At 40.8% G+C, this 19993-nt stretch overlaps 1 protein-coding gene across 1 annotated transcript; it reads right to left on the bottom strand.

The window, feature by feature from the left end:
• Nucleotides 1–14100: 14100 nt before the first annotated feature.
• Nucleotides 14101–16460, bottom strand: LOC115550252 (beta-1,3-galactosyl-O-glycosyl-glycoprotein beta-1,6-N-acetylglucosaminyltransferase 3-like). Its single transcript, XM_030365084.1, has one exon. The coding sequence runs from the start codon at nt 16447–16449 to the stop codon at nt 15070–15072; it is 1380 nt and encodes a 459-aa protein (XP_030220944.1). The 5' UTR covers nt 16450–16460; the 3' UTR covers nt 14101–15069.
• Between the last annotated feature and the right edge of the window lie 3533 nt (nt 16461–19993).

Below are 19993 nucleotides of genomic sequence, written 5' to 3'. Positions count from 1 at the left end.
TAGAAGTAACATAACTAAATCAATTTTCAACCATTTATCTTCGTACAAATCTACACACTTGTATCTTCAATAATATCTAAACAGAATTTTGATAGCATTTATACTTTTTTCAGAATCACAGTTTTAGTTTCAAACCGGCGTTGTTTTCAGTTGCTTATAATAATTTAGGTCACCATAGCAACGCCGGTAAACAAACCCCGCCGAATAGTCGAATCTCTGGACTGAAAAGGCAGATCTGATTCGACTCAGAAAATTCAGAGTCGGGGACCCTGAATGAATCTGTAAACTGGCAGTTTACTCAGATTAAGATGTTCAAATGTATTTAAAAATGGTTTAGCAAAAACATACTAAGATAAAGTTGTTAAATTGTGTTGTTTAAAAACGCAAAAAAGATGTTGTAATGTTTCAGAAATATGTTTAAAAAATATGTTAGAAAATTTGTTTCAAATGTTTCAAAAATATGTTCCAAATGTTTTACAATTATGATCGGAGATGTTTGAAATGTGTAAAATAATTAAAATAGCTTTCAAAACACAGGTATTTAGAAAAAAAAATTGGGGGGGGGGGCTCAGCTGATTTTTTTTCTCTGAGGGGGGGCTCACTCTCTCACACTTTGAAAACCCCTGTAGTGCAAAGGGGGTTCGTGCACAGATCCCTGAGACAAACGGCTACGCCCACACATGCACACCCATAGCGAGTGACGTAGGACGTAAAGTCCCGCCCCGGTCGAAGTGGCGTCGATTTAGAGAGTCCCATAATACAGGCCGTTTCTCAATTCCTAGCACGCGTACTATGGACTCGATGACTTGCAAGTACGGACTTGGCAAGTCCGTACTTCAAAAACGCCGTAAAATGTAGAAAAACGCTGTATTTTACGCCGTCATGCGCAAAAAAAGCGCCGCTTTTTACGCCGCAATTGAGCCTTTCAAAAGCGCGCATAAAAAGTGCCGTTTTGAACATCATACCGCGTGTAAAATACGGCGCTTTTGTGCACATCACAACGCCGTAAAATACGGCGTTTCTCTAGTATGCTAATAATCTCCGCCCTTCTTTTCTCTCAGCCAATGCATTTGAAGTGTTTGCGCCCAATCGCTGAACAAGACAAGCAGACCAAATCAGTTCAACACAGATCTCCTCTCATTTGGCGTTAGTTGTAGCGTCATATTCATATAGATATATATATTAGTGAATGCAGTTTTAACGTTGTGATAACCGTGGTCCAATCGATAGAGACGCTTGCTATGTAGGGAGGAGGTTGTCGGATCGAATCCATTTATTGTCAGATTTGTGCTTTTGTCAGATGGTCACGCTTTTATGATCGCAATGCTTTTTAGTCCGCAAGCCAGACCTCCTGTGTTATAAGTTCCAAATTCAGTGCCTTTTTAGTCAGCCAGCCAGATCATCTAGGTGTCTTGTTACACGCTTAATAAGTTAATTATATTTAAATTATTACAGCCATGGAGCCTTTATTTTCGCGGAGTTATCGTAACATCCTCTCTTGTGTAATCGATATAAATACACAGTGGAAAGGAGTGAGAGGGAGCCATAGAGAGAGACACTGATGAACTGGGGAGCCATGCTCTACGTTCAGAGGCTTGTAACAGTCTACTGAGTCTGACACGGTGCTTAAATGGGCTCTGGAGACGCAGGAATGTTGTTGGATTCAACTATTTGTGCATGGAAGCAAAAAAATATCTCCCCATCAAGGCCAACAGCAGTGTAGCCTACGAAAAGAATAGACTTGACATGAATGCTTCAAATTTAAAACCCGATTGATTAGACAGACAGACAGACACTTTATTTACCCCAAACTAACTTTCATAATCCAGCAGGTTACACAATACAAATAACTCTTACACAAATACAGACAGCCTATACAGTAGGCTAATACAGCGCCCACCTCAGCAAAAGGTAAAATGTAAAAAGAAGATATAAGCTACATTTAAAATACAGAGGCTGTAGCCTACATAAAAATACAGATGCCACATGAAATATGAAAATAGGATGCAATGTATAAATATGCAAAACTAGGATATAACTAGGCTATAATGAGAATACTTGGTTAACTTACATCTGTGCAATGACTATCCTCCTAAATTAAATTAGTTAGATGGAAAGATTTTTGTCTATGGAATGATCCTGTCACTTTACTGCCACATTTGTGTGTGTCAGTAAAGTGATGAGGTAGGAGAATCCGTGTATGGTTCGTTCTTTGAATATTCCGATTTATAACAAAATCAAAAAAAACAATTAACAGGATTGTTTTTTGTTTTTTCTGATTTGGTTTTGAAACTGAAAAAGGGCAAAAGGAATAAACAAATAAACAGCATTTGATTTTGTGTTTGTGTGTTGGTTTTTAAAACCCGAAACAGAAAAACAAATAGGGCCTACAAAAATAGATACATTTATAGTTATAGGCTACACCAGAAGGCAGAACGCAGCGAAGAAAAAAGAGCCAACCACCTAAACCAGCAATAGACTTGTCTAATTATATTTAGCCTTAGTTATGGCCGCACTTGAACCTTATGGTGATTTTATTCGTGAACTATTTGACACTGGAAAGACACGACGCGATCAGTACCGCTCTAAAGCATTCTGGTGCCCCGAAGTAGGCCTACTCCGTTATGATGGTGAGGAGGTTCTGTGTGGAGCACAACCTTCGAAGAAGAAATCTAGTTTCGCCGGCTCCCATGGGAAACAATAAAGCTGCCCATTGTAGAATGCGAGGGACTCGATGGAACGTTTGAAACGTCTTTATATGTATTATTATTATTTATTTTTAAACAACCTCTTGCCTACAGAGCAAGCGTCTCTATCGATTGGGCCACGGCCACGGTGACCACACTGTAGGAACTGGATTTACTAATATATATCGATATGACGCTACAACTAACAACAAATGAGAGGAGAACTCCTCAAAGCAGATCTATGCTAAACTGATTTGGTCTGCTTGTCTTGTTCAGCGATTGGGCGCAAACACTTCAAATGCATTGGCTGCGAGAAAAGAAGGGCAGAGATTATTAGCATACTAGAGAGACGCCGTATTTTACGGCGTTGTGATGTGCACAAAAGCGCCGTATTTCACACGCGGTATGATGTTCAAAACGGCGCTTTTTACACGCGCTCTTGAAAGGCTTAATTGCGGCGTAAAAAGCAGCGCTTTTTTGCGCATGACGGCGTAAAATACAGCGTTTTTCTACATTTTACGGCGTAATGAAGGTGATACGCGTCTAAATTATGCCGTTTTCTTGCGGGGATGGCTTGCCATAGAACAGTGCTCGGGCAACGACTGATGACGTTTCACGAGTCCACGAGCACACGAGCACGCATAAGTACGCGAATTGAGAAACGGCCAAAGTCTAGACGAGACGCTGATAAGACGAACATTTACACTGTGTTAACATGTAACTTTTAAACTAAACAAACCTGGAATTTGACAACGACATACTTGTTTGAATGGTTATTGCAACAGAACAGGTGACGTTAATGGCAAATGGTATTAAACAGAACGTTGTAATGATGGTACTTGCTAGATTGTGTTAAACTGCCGTAGCGCGCATGATAAATGACATGGTTGATAAATGATTTTAAAACAGTAGGAAGGTAACGTAATACATAGTCAAACAAGACAAACACACACAGGCAACATTGACGGAAGCTATGCGCCCCGTCACACACCCCTTGTCAATTTTACCATTATTCTTTGCGAAGCCAAAATGCTTCCACACTTTGGATTTCAAGTTTGCTGGTGCATTAACAATCTCGCTACCGCTCTCTGCCATGTTTGAAATGCACCAGTAGAGGGTGAGGGAGAAAAAAAACTTGTGGGACTTCCTTGCAAGCTGACTAGTTGATGACAGAGTTACGGATTACCGAGCTGCGCTTCACAAAATTAACGTGTAAACTAAGTCTTGAAACATTAATCATAATCGATTCATACGATTTAAAGCATTTATATCGATTATTGGTGAAGCCAAAGCGATTCATTCTATTTATTTATTTTAGCAGATCGATTTAGTTGAATCGGTAGGACTGACAATCGATTCATCGATGCATCGCATGAATCGTTACACCCCTAGTAAACATGTAAATATGTAAGTAATAATTGTGTAACATAAATGATTAACTGACTAAAATATTTAACTTTTAGTCAGTTTTCAAATCTTTAACTTCTAAACCTTACATTATTACCGCGTCTACGCCCACCTGGACAAGCCAGGGAGCACTGTGAGGGTCACGTTCTTTGACTTCTCCAGTGCGTTCAATACCATCAGGCCTGCTGTACTGGGTGACATGCTGATGGCGATGCTGGTGGAACCCCCCATTGTGCCCTGGATTGTGGATTACCTCACTGGCCGACCACAGTACGTGCGCTTGCGGCACTGTGCGTCGGATATGGTGGTCAGCAATACCGGGGCCCCTGAAGGGACTGTCCTTTCTCCTTTCCTCTTCACCCTTTACACCACAGACTTCAGCTACCAGACAGTCTTCCCATCTTCAGAAGTTCTCTGATGACTGATGACTGATGATGCTGTCGTTGGTTGTATCAGTAAGGGTGAGGAGGCTGAATACAGGGCTGTGGTGGACAACTTTGTCACATGGTGTGAGCAGAAACACCTGCAGCTCAACTCAACTAAAACCAAAGAGCTGGTGGTGGATCTGAGGAGATCTAAGACACCAATGACCCCAGTTTCCATCCAGGGTCATAACGTGGACATCGTTGAACATTACAAATATCTGGGGCCCGGGGGTGTTCATTGATAACAAACTGGACTGGACTAAGAACATGGAAGTCCTTTACAAGAAGGGACAGAGCTGCCTCTATTTTCTAAGGAGGCTCCGCTCTTTTAACATCTGCCGGACTATGCTGAGGATGTTTTATGAGTCCGTGGTGGCCAGTGCTATTCTGTTTGCTGTTGTGTGCTGGGGCAGCAGACAGAGTAGCAGATGCCAAAAGACTCAACAAGCTGATCAGGAAGGCCAGTGACGTTGTGGGGGTGGAGCTGGACACTTTGACAGCAGTGTCAGACAGGAGGATGCTGTCAAAGTTGCGGACGATCCTGCAGTATGGCTCGCACCCTCTCCACAACGCTCTGGTCAAACAGAGGAGCTCCTTCAGTGAGAGACTCATTGCTCCTAAATGCACCACTGATCGCCACAGGAAGTCATTCCTGCCTGTGACTATTAAACTCTATAAATCCTCCCTCTGATAATCGGACAAATTACTATTTAAAATAAACAAACTATAATTTATTCTTTCACTCTTAATTTTCATTGCTATTTGCAATGTAAATATTGAATTGTAAATATAACCCACTAAGAGATATCCACTTCTTACTTTTATTTTTATTTTATTTATAATCTTATCTTATCTTCTATGCTTGTAGGGTATTTCTATTTCTATTGTATGGAGCACCTGGAACAACAATGGAACAACAATTTCCCCCCGGGGATCAATAAAGTGATTCTGATTCTGATTCTGATTATGGATTATTACATGGCTCTTCTCAATGCTGTAGACTGCTCCATTCACTTGCATGGGCCTTCCCAACGTTCAGCTGTCAATTATTTTTGTTTATGCTCCGTTCACTTGCATGGGCAATTCACAATTCCGGCGGTGAATTATATTTGATAATTCACCGTTGCCAAGTATAATTGACCGCTGTCAAGGTAAACAACGTTTGTTTTTGCCATTTTAAAGGTTGGGTAGGTGATTTGCGAAACGCCAGCAGATTTTGAAAATACACAACTCAAATGGTCCTACCCCCTCTCCTTCAACGCTGACTCTGACTCCACCCATTCCAAGTACCTGGACGCGCAATCATGCACGAGCGCGAACAGAGATGCGCGAGAGCGAGCCAGGCTAGCGTAGGTTTTCGTTTAACAACATGGCACTACATTCAGCTGTAAGTTGCACCCAGTACCGCGGGAAGTAGGGGTGCTGGGGGTGCTGCAACACCCCCTGTCCGAGGCCCTGTCTTATCACAGAAAACGATCATTTCTAAAAACTCCGGCCAAAGTGGAGATTTCTGAAAACGCCGGTTATGTGTTGTCGTGTCAACGGGGAGAAACGGGATTTTAGGTTCTGAAGCGTCACATTTTGCACCAGGAAATGCTTAACGTCATGTGAGCGCCCGCTGTACCGTATTGGTCCGAATATAAACACAAACCCCATTGTAAGACGACCTATATTTGGAAAAAAGATTTGAAGACCAGATCCGGTTTTTATGAATAAATAAATTGTATTCATTGAAATAATATACGAAAATAAAAAGGCATCGAATAAAACACTGCCTTGCCACTAAACAGTAGTGCAAATAGGCCGTACTGATGTGTACACCAAAGACTATTCCTGACACTCCTCTGCCCCGCTGTGTTCGCTCTGGCTGTGGTCGCTCCGAACTGTTTCGGCCCGTGGCAAAGCGAGTCATCCTCACTGCTGTCCAAGGCATTTTGAGACGCAGCATTTATTTAATGCTCGTATGACCTAGTGCTTAAAAAAGGTTATATGAAAAAGTGTGAGGGTAGCGGTGGTGCGCTAAACTTGTTCTGTGAGCAGCTGGATGTGAACGATCGATTTTCAACTGTGCGCGCATGCACTGGTGTAATTGAGCTGCGCTGCTATACATCTTTTTTTTATCAATGTAACGAGTTGCGAGTCTAGTGCAGGCTGAGTTTTTTTTTTCCCAGCACCCCCTGCTGAGAATACGTTCTCGCGGCTATGGTTGCACCAGATGTTATAAACATTAAACGGTCACATAAATCATTACTATTTTTAGTATGTTTGTTTCATATAATTGTATTGGAAGTCCTGGTTTTCACTAGTGTTGCCGCGGTGTGGACATTTTCACACCGAGTAATACACTCGTCTCCACACCGGTATTACCGAGTATAAACGGTATAAACTTTGAAACTAGGTCAACCGCCACACAAGCATCGGTTTTTAGACCCTTCTCGTCCTTCAGTTGCCGCCAACGTTCGAAAGCAGCGCCTAGGATTATTCTTGATTTCAGTTTTTCTCTTTCAGCGTTTTTATTATCAATTACTCTCTGAAAAAGAGTTTTCCTTCTCTTTGCTGGTGGTGGTGGGGATGGTGGCGTCTTGTCTGCCATGGAAATTGTCTTCTACTGCTAGGTCCAAATGTGGATTAACTAGTTCCAGTAGCTACCGCAGGATACCAACAAACAGGAGCTTGCTCTGGGTCACGAGCTCTGGGTCACGAGTACTGCACGAAGGGGTCGCGCGCGGGGCGCGGGGGAGGGGGAGTGCAGTACGACCGTTTGATTGACGTACTTACTGTCCAATGCAACTCGGTGGCAATGGAAATGATTGGCTGGAGTTTTTCGAGCCCTGCCCGTTCCACAGATGATTGACTTGTTTAATTTTCATGTCAGTACTTCTAACTCAGTGGCTGTAAGCGGGTTATGATAAGGATTTCAAGTAATTTTGCAAAAATGGCCAAAAAAGCGAATCACCTACCCAACCTTTAATCTAGATTAATTCCAAAATTAATCTAGATTAAAAAAAAATATATATGCCCACCACAAATATATGTGTGTATATATATATATATATATATATATATATATATATATATATATATATATATATATATATATATATATATATATATATATATATATATATGTATGTATATGTATATGTTTATATATGTATGAATGCATGAATAAAAAAATAAATATTCTTTCGACGGTACATGCTTGTCCCTTGTTTGTTTTTCTTCTTAAGCAAAAAGTCCACAAGAATAATAAATGGTTTGTTCATTTCAATGAAGTCATAACACTTACAGCAAATGGATTATAAATATATATATAAAGCAATAAATTGACGACAATAATAAATGGCGTTATTTTAATATAATACTCACAAGAATAATAAATGTTTTTATTTCAATAGTCATAACGCTGACAGCAAATGGATTATAAAAATATATCATTGAAAGCAATAAGTTGACAACAAATGCCATTATTTTAATATAATCACAAGAATAATAATAAATTCAGTTCAATTGTATTTGTGTAGCCCTTAATCACCATTACAGTCTCAAAGGGCTTAAGTTAACAGGCCAAATATTGATCACACCCCCCTTTACCCAAGCCCCCACAGGGGCAAGAAAAAACTGGTTTTGGCTGAGAAAGATTGGCTGAGAAACTGAGAGCTTCGCTGGACAGATAGCGCAAAAGATAAAGTGGCTGAGAAACGTTCTTCTCTTTATTTATCTCTTTTTATTTTAACAGAAAATAGGAAAAAACCCACCTCATCGCCGTCGATAAAGAAAAATGTTTTTACGACCCACCAATCAGCGAACGACAACAGACACCCAAAGTGTCGGATCGAATCCCCGTGAAATCAACGCTTTTTACCGGCCGTTTTCGATCGGAAATGAAGACGAGAACCCTTCGTTATGTTATAATTATTATTATATTACAATAAAGCCATTTATTATTGTCAACTTAGTGCTTTATAATCCATTTGCTGTAAGTGTTATGACTTCATTGAAATAAACAAACCATTTATTATTATTCTTGTGATTATAATTATTATATTATAATGCCATTTATTATTGTCGTCAAGTCCCTTATAAGAAGCCTGGGTGGAATACTGGTGGATCCTAATCTTACTTTTAACAAACAGGTTGTAAAGTTTCTTTCAGTTAAGAAATATTTCTAAAGTAAAACCTCTTCTGACTGTCACTGACTTTGAAAAAGGAATCCATGCATTTGTAACTCCCAGGCCGGACTACTTTAATATGGAGGTAGATTTGTGTCTTTATTATGCAATCAAAAATAATAGGTTTGAGAGCAAAACTTTCCACACTGCAATCAAAAAATAGATTTGAGAGCAAAACTATCGACACTGCAATCAAAAAATGTTTTATTGCAAGATAAATTAATGTGATAAAAAAAATATTAATGGGAATCCAAAAGTTTTGTTTGCAAACCCAAAAGTTTTGTTTGCAAATCCAAAAGTTTTGTTTGCGAATCCAAAAGTTTTCTTTGCGAATCAAAAGCTTTGTTTGCGAATCCTAAAGCTTTGCTTGCTGTTGAGCTGAATCTCGTGGGCGGGACCTACGCCGAAAGATGTAAAGGTACGAACGCACCAAACGCGTACCCGCGTAAAGATTTACGCGCGTAACGCAGCTAAAATTTTGCTTGACCATTTTGTGTCAAAAATGGTCCTACGCAGCTACGCGCCTACGCTCCTACGCGCCTAGATGAGTCCATGTCCATGCAAGTGAACAGAGCGTTCCCTCTTTGTCATAACTATCAAACCAAATATCCTTCACATTCACCGAGCGAACATTACGAAAGTAAAATGCACATTTCTCGCTAAAAATGTTTCCATAAACGCATTTAATGGCGTAACTATGTTACTATTTCCACCCAGAATAAAGAAAGTTGTCGGCCGTGGCTGCGCTGGAGTCCGAGGTAGGAAACCCAAACGCCGCCGTGTTTGGGTGATAGAGTTTAGATCGGGTTAGATTAAATAATCTCGGATATAAATAACAATAATCGGGTTAAATAACTTCACATGGTGTGTCTGGTGTGTTTCCAGCATTCGTAGTGTTGATCAGCAGATATATAGTCCGCCAAGACGTTGAGGTTGCTTAGTAACCAGAGACTCTGTCCATGCAAGTGAACGGAGCGTTCCCTCTTCGTCATAACTATCAAACCAAACATCCTTCACATTCACCGAGCGAACATTTTGAAAGTAAAATGCACATTTCTCGCTAAAAATGTTTCCATAAAAGCATTTAATGGCATAACTATGTTACTATTTCCACACAGAATAAAGAAAGATGTCGGCTGTATGCTTCTGTCCAAGCTTACTACTCTCTGCCAGTGACGTCGGGTCAAGCTCAACGCTGATTGGGCAACGCGGCTAATCGTCATGCGTATGAGCGTAAAAAGTTCAATTTTTTTAACTTTTTTGTATATGTACGTGCGTAAATATACGCGCGGCTCATACGCGGCTAACGCGGGTAAAATGTTGCTTTAGCGCATGTAACGCGTGTACGCAGCTCATACGCGCGTAAACCAATGGTTCCCTATGGAAAAATTGACGATTTTATACGCGTCGTATGCGGGATACGCGTTTGGTGTGTTCGTACCTTAAGACACGTCTCTATTGGCCAGTCTCGATCGGAGTGACAGCTTGGCAACATCCACAGTTTGTAACGAGAGAGGGAGTTCTATTTCATGTAGGCTACGCCGTATAGGCTTCGCCTTATGGGCTTGTCCCGTGCGTGCGCTTGCGCACCCTGAAAATCCCGTAGGCCTCCCTGTCAGCCGACAAGGAGACCATGGCAGAGGAGAGCAGGGCGATGTTATTGACCGCCGCCGCGGATTGAGAGGCACAAACGAACACCCTGTCCGTCAGGCCGACAATCTGCTTCTGGAGGCGGTCGGGGGGCAGCGGCTTTTCGGATGTTGCCAAGCTGTCACTCCGATCGAGACTGGCCAATAGAGACGTGTCTTGCATCTTTCGGCGTAGGTCCCGCCCACGAGATTCAGCTCAACAGCAAGCAAAGCTTTTGGATTCGCAAGCAAAACTTTAGGATTCGCAAACAAAGCTTTTTGATTCGCAAACAAAACTTTTGGATTCGCAAACAAAACTTTTGGATTTGCAAACAAAACTTTTGGGTTTGCAAACAAAACTTTTGGATTCCCATTAATATTTTTTTTATCACATTAATTTATCTTGCAATAAAACATTTTTTGATTGCAGTGTCGATAGTTTTGCTTTCAAATCTATTTTTTGATTGCAGTGTGGAAAGTTTTGCTCTCAAACCTATTATTTTTGATTGCATAATAAAGACACAAATCTACCTCCATACTTTAATTTCCTATATTGGTCTCAACAAAGCCACCCTCTTTCGTTTACAGTTGGTTCAAAATGCTAAGATCCTGCTACTAACATTTAAAAAATAATAATTTAGATTTAAATTTAAAAAAGCCCCCATGTACCTATCCGACTTACTAGTCAAATACACTCATATAAGAAGTCTCAAATCCTCTGACCTGCTCTTACTGGCTGTTCCCAAAACTAAACACAGATGTAGAGGAGATAGGGCATTTGCTGCTGTTGCCCCTATACTATGGAACAGCTTGTCACTGCATATTAAATTGTCCCCCTCTGTAGCTATTTTAAATCAAATCTTCAATTCAATTTTATTTGTATAGCCCTTAATCACCATTTAGAGTCTCAAAGGGCTTAACAGGCCAAATATTTATGACACCCCCCTTTACCCAAGCCCCCACCAGGGCAAGAAAAAACTCCCTTAAAACTCCCTTCATTACTAAAAAAAATGCAGCATAACATATGTTGAATGCAGCATAACATATATGTTATGCTGCATTAAAAAAAGAAAAGAAAAACAAGCGCCCAGAGGAGAATTGCAATTTCGTACCCCCTTTACTGTCTGGTATTGTTTGTCTGGTAAACTTTGTTGATGTAACGATAAGTGTTAAATTGCCAACACTGATCTTTGTCCTGTGTGTATTAGTATAACATATCCCGAGCCAATACCCTGGTGTTTCCTACGCCGTTTTGCAAAACAAGCCAAAACACAAACTGTGGTTTTCAACTTTTATTGTTCGAATAGGATTTTCAACACCTGACAATACACTGTAGAGCATATTGTAATGCAGCGTTGAATGGATGAATAGCTTACATAAGGGTACCCAGCACTTTTCAAACCACACTCAAGCTTATGGTTATTGTCCCCACCACTTCTAAAAACTAACTGACGCCCTTGTTTGTTTCTAGTTTAAAGCAGGCAATTAATTTTTTTACCCAGAAATTAAATTAGGGGCTGATTAAAAAAGATCTGGGGCTTTAGCCCCGAATGAAACAGCCTAGTGGCGCCACTGCAGCCTTCAACTTGATGCAAGGAGACAGTGATGAAATGTATGACCTGGCTGTATCCCTCACACAGGCACGGCACCAGGATTCCAGTTGTGGATGGGCCAGACCAATTGTGGCTGGTCCTTAAATTAAAAACGTTATCATATCCTCGAATACAAATGACTGACTAATATACTAGTTATACTAGTTAGTATGCGCATAATAGCTTGATGCGCTTTAAATATTTTGTTGCATTGTAAAAAGTTTCGCTGCATAGGTCGGACTTATCCGCGATCGCTCCATAGGCCTTTTACACTGCCAAGCCGGTTCGTTGTGCCTTGGCAGTTGGCACGAAAGGAACGTTCCTATGAGTCTTTCTCGTAGATCGCACCATCTTTCAACGTCTTTGTTAAATGCGACTGCATCACCTTCTCTCCCATGATGGTCAGCAGTTCGCGGATTTCACCGTCTCTCCAGTTAGAACTGCTCATGTCACTGCCTTATTGTCTCTGTTGTAGAGACAACACAGCAACACCTCTACCAAAGCCCCCCCGCACCGCCTCTTGTACCACGGAGCGTCTAATTGTATTTACATAAAAAAGAAACCGCCAGTGTGTGTAGGATCCGGGAGTGTAAAGACGTCTCTTGGTTCTGACCAAAGAAGAGCGCTTTGGAATCTCCATTTCGCACCATACCTGCTGTGCTTTAGCGCGTCACTCTATACCTAACGCCTCGTTTCCACATAGCCTACGTACATTCTCGTATGCGATCCAACCGTCTCCGACCGAAAGTCCATTCATTCCTATGCGATTCTCCGTAATGTCCGATTTTCCTCCGAGACTCCTCCCCTCCGTAAAATGTCTGTCCGGTATGTCCGTAATATACGTTCAAAAAATTTAACTTTCGCCAAAAAAGATGGGGTAACGTATGATAATGGCCGTTTTTAGGAGACCGGTACTTTGGAACATGAGGATCGACATACATGTCATATACAGAGATGAAAACAAATCCAACCAGGCTTGGAAAGAGATCGGCGAGGAGTTTGGCCTGCCAGGTACTTACATGTTTTGTGAAAAACATAAAAACTTTCATACGGTATCTCCGTAAAACGACGGCGAAAGTTAAATTTTTTGAACGTATATTACGGACATACCGTACAGAAATTTTACGGAGGGGAGGAGTCTCGGAGGAAAAACAGACATTACGGAGGATCACATAGGAATGAATGGACTTTCGGTCGGAGACGGTTGGATCGCATACGAGAATGTACGTATGTGGAAACGAGGCGTAACGCCTCGTTTCCACATACGTATGTTTTTCATATCCATGCTTCAGTAAATTTATGGAAGGAGTCGCTAGTGTTTTACGTACGGACATGAATTTATTTACCGACAAAAGATGGGGGAGCGTATGATAATGGCCGTTTTTAGGAGACCGGTACTTTGGATCATGAGGATCGACATATACAGAGATAAAAACAAAACCAACCAGGCTTGGAAAGAGATCGGCGAGGAGTTTGGCCTGCCAGGTACTTACATGTTTTGTGAAAAACATAAAAACTTTCATACGGTATCTCCGTAAAACGACGACGAAAGTAAAAATTTTTGAACGTATATTACGGACATACCGGACAGAAATTTTACGGAGGGGAGGAGTCTCGGAGGAAAAACGGACATTACGGAGAATCCCATTGGAATGAATGGACTTTCGGTCGGAGACGTTTGGATCGCATACGAGAATGTACGTATGCGGAAACGAGGCGTTAGGCCTATAGACTGTACAAGTGGTCAGGAATTGAATATTTCCCACATAGTTTAGTTATGCTCGTATAACATGAGGCCGACTATTTCAGAATTCTGTTCAATTGATTTGAGTTTTCAACACTATTTCGCTATCATTAGCAACAGACTGAGCTTGGCTTATTATACAAAGAAGATGCATTCAATTGTATCCTAGGCTACTACGAGATAAACTATAGCCTACCGCGATTTCACGGTCATCCACGAAGATAACAGCCCTTTAACGCAAATCGGATGAAGCATCAATGTCAACAAAGTTTGCTGCATTGCGAGAATAAAGTATTTCAGAATATATATATATTTTTCCAGAAAAGTTTTGGGTGGACCTAGTTCCGTCAGGCCCATACATAACGCTGTGCCTGCCCTCACACAAAGGGTAGGCCTAAACAAGTACCAAAGGCAATACGAGAAATACCATATAGGATAATACATAGTTCATAGAAGACATGACACAATTCCACAACACTTTTATACAGGATCACTATAGGCCTACTTCATTCGTAAATTGTTCAAAAATAGGACAACCAGGACAAAAACATAATGGGGCATTAATATTTTTTAAATTAAATCATACAATGTTATTTAACACAGTAGACTTATTTTTACATTATTTTTAATGTCAATATTAATTTCTGAATTATTATTTAGCCCCTCTTAAGTTATATTTTGAAAACCTGTCAAACCTGTTTGAACCTTAGACACAGGGTTCAAACAATGACAGGTTCAAAGGCCTTTGTACAGGTTTATATTATATATATATTATAGATTTTTTTTTATAAATTTGGTGTAGCTCTGAGATTATGGCCAATGTAACTAATGATCCAATTCATGCACTTCATTATTTTTGTTTAAGAAAATCTAAAACAGGTTATTATATTGAAACCAATAATAATTACCCATAATTATTTTGAACAACAATTGACCACCAATTGCTGGTGGCCAATTACACCAAATATTTTATGGTGTGAGAAGAATGTTGCTAGTAATTCATCAAAAGTATTTTTGTAAATTAAAATGTCTTATACAGTTAAATATTATATTATAATTGTTATCCAGTGAAATTAGTGATTTAGCAGTCGGGGGGGCTGAGCACTTTTGCAATGCACTATACGCATGCGGCATGTCACATCCTCATTAGGGGCTGAGCCCCCAAAAGGTCTCATCCTAGAATCGCCCCTGCAGCCTATTGTAAATTAAACTCAACTTCTTTAAATCTCTGCTCTAATCTCATATATTCACGAGGCCCCCTAGGGTATTCTAATTCATCGATGTCAGAGTCCAGCGCTTTTATAAAAAGCTACTCTTTTTGCCCACTAGATGGCACTGCGGTTCTCTAAAAGATTTCCTTGAAATCCACTATACACATACACATACTATGCGCTTCCTTAACATACACGCTATTTTATATAAAATTCTTACTTACATCCATAAACAATTTTTTAAACTTAATATCGCTCCTACTATATGACAGTTTTTCACTATGTGAAAAACTGAAAAGAGACTTCAAGACAGCATCATATTTGTGGTTTGAGCGTGAGCCATCCCTCCATGATTTAAAGTTGAGATATGCTTCTATGCATCTAATGCTAATGTTATTGACCTCTGGGTCAAATTTGTTCGCCATAAGGTGTTGCTGTTGAAATAACCAGTGGAGGTCACCGACCCCAAACAGGCAAATAGCTCTTCTGTGGATGCCGCGGCAGGGAGCATAGGGAGCCCCTTTCCGGATGTCCCCTTCCAAGGAACCCCACTTCACCAGGCGAGCGATGGAATTCATGTCCGACGCATCATACTTGTCATTGGGAGGCTGTGACCCGGGCACGGATGGCATTCGTTGAAGAGTGGCCCACAGGTGTTCGTCTGGGCTGTAGGTGTCCTTCTCCCACTCCAGAAATTTCTGTATCTCTGGGTCCTCAATCACATGTCTCACAAACTCTCTTGTCACCACAAAGTAAGCGTTGCCCTGATACATAGGGGTGCTGATAGGAGGGGGGCTTTTCAGGACATTTGTCTGGATGATTTGGTCGGACACTTCGAAATGGTACTTCCAGCGATTCTTTTTGTAATCGTTGGTAGCTTCAGACTCCAAACTATTCCTTCCATTGAGCGCTTGCAGTGCCATCACCATCTCTGCATTAGTTTTGATTGGGAGATCTGCCCCACAGGTGTTGAGCAGGTATTTCCACTGGACAGGTTTATGCAGCAGGTCTTTCATGCAATTCAAATCGGCCTGGACCCGATACCACGTTCCGTAAACAATCGTTTCCAATTTGCTCGCTATGAACACGTTCGGGAAACAGGAAACAATTGCGCTTACAGCATGCAGGAAGTCCTGAGAAGATTTCTTGTCCACATGCACACAGTAGATATTCTGTGGATGGTAAATGGCACGCAAGAGTCGCTCAAACATCTCCACTTTCTCATGGATCACCATGGAGTAGGCAATGGGAAAGTTTTGCTCCTCCACACTCAGAGGCGCTGGGATGAACCCTCTCCTTCTGACATACGCCTTGCAGTCTTTTGTCACAGTAGGGTCGAATTTTGTAGGCAAAGCCTTTGTCTCACCAGGTTTCATGAGCTGTTCTAATCGGAACCTTGTACCTTCCAAGTCTCCGTTGATGATGGCCAAACAGCCAGGCAGGTCAGCCTGGTACTCAGAGGGAATTGGCAGAGGACGCACTCTCTCTGTCGAATTTTTCAAATTTAAAAGCCAAATTAGTGCACAGATAATGATAAATAGACCACTAATAAATCCATTGTATGCTCTCATCTTGGGGGCCATGGTGTGAATCAGCACCGTTGGCTGTGAAGCTGGATCTACTTAAAAGAAAGAGGAGTGGCTTCAAACATATGACACATGTCCAGGGGTGGACTGGGACAGAAAGTCAGCCCTGGCATTTTCTGTCCAGACCAGCCCACTACATTATCAGCACTAGGGGTGGGACGAGATGAACGGGAAGAAGCCTGTATGTACTTGATTAAAACAATTTAATCAAGTACATCCATCCGAATAATAGTACAACACTGTAAATAGCAGTTGTTGCTTTTTACTGTTTTTGTTTTTCAAGTTTGTGTCTCTGGTGCTGCTGACAAAATAGATGTGAAACCCGAACAGGAAGTTAACAGACCTCCTGTGGTCGCTGCATCTCCATCACCCATATCTACAGATCTATAAAACCCTTGTTAAATATCACACTTGATCCAACGCTAAATTCTCTCTTGCAGTTTTTAGTCTGTGACTGTGAAAATCTTTTGGTGTAAGCCCAGCATTAGTTAAAACCAGACTGACAATAACAAAATATCCTGACAAATAATCTAAATAGAAACATATTACAGACAGTAGCAGCATTAGAGCTGAAACTCATTTGTTTTAACGGTGACTCAGTCATTATGAAACCATAAATAGAGAATTGAAAAATTATATATTATCTATAGCTGTATGAAAGTCTAAGACATGAATTACAGGTTTTCTCAGATACGTGTATGTGCACATGTATGTTTACATGTGTACATACACGCATGAGAATGCATATCTATTCAGACCTGTAATTCATGTCTTAGACTTTTTCACACGGCTATAGGTAAAAAAAATTGTATTCTCTATTTATGGTTATAAAAACGTACTTCCTCGTCCGCAGCCAGCCAGCTACACAAAAAAACAGCAAATAGAACTTGTACTCAGTATCTGTGTACTGACAAGTATATGTAGCCAATAGCCATGTAGCCTTTTTTGATGTAGTGACACTTGGTGACAAATGTATCTGTCATGAAGGATGACTTAAGTCTCCAAAGAGCCCCAAGGCCTACCTGCATAACTTTTAATTGAACTTAAAAGATATGCAGATGTTTGAAATTAACATCAATATGAAAATCTTCAACCAGGAAATCATAATCAAACCTTTTGTTTCAATCTGAGACAAAACAAGTTGCATAATAAAATCACAAAGTCATGACGAATCTCTCTCTCTCTCTCTCTCTCTCTCTCTCTCTCTCTCTCTCTCTCTCTCTCTCTCTCTCTCTCTCTCTCTCTCTCATCATAGAAGAACTTCTAGCAGGTCAGGAAAACCTGTTTGACAGGAGATGATAGTAGCAGAGAATATAGGAGACATTCATGAATTACCAATTGTCATTTTATCACACATAGTATGTTTCTTCACATAAACCTTTAAAAATACACATATTGCATTCCTCTCACCACATGCAATGGTCATCACCTCAGTAAACAATAAATTAATTGAAAGATTGCAATAAATTCAATGGCAATCATACTACCGTAATAATTTCCTATAGGTTTACTTGTATTTTGTGCTAAAATTCAAAGTATGTGATCTGTATTTACAATACAGCTTGATTCTGCATCTCTATTTACAGCTCATGAGTCCGTGTCAATGTTTACTGTTGCTATGGCAACAAGAGACTGCTGACGTTAGCAGATGTTCTCTAGCTTAGCTAAATCATCTGAACAATAATAACCCATAATATCACAATTCGGCATATTTAAACAAAATCAACCACAACTACCAACAGTCACAGCCCTTCAACTCTCGGCTAATATGTTTTCACAAGTATGCAGTTAATTAGGTCACATCACATTCAATGTAAAAACGTTTTCTACTTTGTTTTGGACATGTCTCAAAATGTAGCCTAGCCCCAGGCTAACGTTACTTAGCATATATGCCGGTGTCACACTAAATTTGTACCCGGGGCAAAATTTGTACCGGGCGCGTCATCAATACGTAATCCAGTCCAAACCTGCCCGGCAACAGATGATCGCGTCGAATGACGTGAAAGGTTCACGAACATTCGCGAACCTTCAAGCTCGTTCATTCGCCATTTTTCATTGACCGTAACAAGACCGATAACGTTGACCGTGACCAGACAGATAACACTTACACTTACAAATTACATTTATTAGCGTTGCTAACTTTATATTTGTATTGTATTCAATTGTTTAATCGTATTTAGCTCGTAAACTGAGTGTTTAACGTGTAGTAAACTGCGTGTTTAACGTTCTCATAGTCTAGCTAGCTAGCTTGTGTTCATTTAATTTAGATAGATAGATAGATAGATAGATAGATTTTAGGTGTATAGGTTTTTCTTGTTGATTGAAAATGGTGTCATTTAATTGTATTTTCTTGTATCTGTCGTCTCAGACGTATGAAGCAGGTCGCACTCTCACGGAGAAACGGCAGATCCGGAGGGATGCAAAAAAATTCACTCTTAAAGGTATTATGTAATTAAATAAATATCATTTTATGCAGTCCATCATTATTCATCTTCTATTTCACAAATTAGTAGGCCCTGCAAAGAAAACTGAATTAAGTTATGTGCAATCTACAGCTGATGCAGTGCTGATGTATGTTCTCTCCCTCTTTCTAGGGAATTGTTTGTACTACCTTGGGGAGAATGGCCTTTCCATGGGCTCTGTCACACTAAATTTGTACCGGGGGCAAAATTTGTACCGGGCGCGTCATCATTACGTAATCCATTACAAACCTGCCTGTCAGCAGATGATCGCGTCGTCCGTTGCCGGGCAGGTTTCAAAAAACATTCGCGCTCATGTTGCCAAAGACGAAATAACATAATACAGTTAACGGATTGCTAGATGATGTAATGTTTTGTTGGGTTCCTTAATAAACACACGATGTATCTTGGAACAGACATCAACATGCAGCGCGCCAATCCAACTGTGCATGCTCCGTGTGACGGTCTAATAACTGATGTTGATATCATTAAAGATAACACTTGTTTTTACTTTATATTTGTATTGTATTTAATTGTTTAATCCAATTTAGCAAGTAAACTGAGTGTTTAAAGCAGGTCAAGGACGAAATAGCACAATACAGATAACGGATCGCTAGATAGAAGGTTCGCGAATGTTCACGTCATTCGACGCGATCGTCCGTTGCCCGGCAACGGACGACGCGATCATCTGTTGCCGGGCAGGTTTGAACTGGATTACGTATTGATGACGCGCCCGGTACAAATTTTGCCCCCGGTACAAATTTAGTGTGACACCTCCACTCGCTCGTCTCCTGGCGCAGCAGCACCTGCTGGGTTGTGGACCCCGGCACCAAATAGGTCTGTCAATTTTGAACATTTAAGTTCCATCTCCAGAGGCTTAAGTCGCCGTTTTTCAGCACCACCCGGGCGTTTTCAGCTCCGTACCGGCTCCCGCGACTCCGGCCCATGCCATGAGGTCCCGCCCACCCTGGTTTGTGTTGTGATTGACAGCACTGTCAGGGCTCTCTGAGCCAGTCAGCCGATGATTGATTGACAATGACAAACATAGACCAATAATATGCGTCGATGCTGGCAACACACTG

The sequence above is a fragment of the Gadus morhua genome, chromosome 9 (assembly GCF_902167405.1).
Source record: "Gadus morhua chromosome 9, gadMor3.0, whole genome shotgun sequence".
In the NCBI taxonomy this organism is placed as follows: Eukaryota; Metazoa; Chordata; class Actinopteri; order Gadiformes; family Gadidae; genus Gadus; species Gadus morhua.
Note: the sequence above shows the minus strand (reverse complement) of the source record. Positions and strands in the feature narration are given on the sequence as shown.

What these genes read in the sequence shown, in the direction of transcription:
- LOC115550252 (XM_030365084.1), bottom strand. Translation starts at nt 16,449, where the DNA reads ATGGCCCCCAAGATGAGAGCATACAATGGATTTATTAGTGGTCTATTT.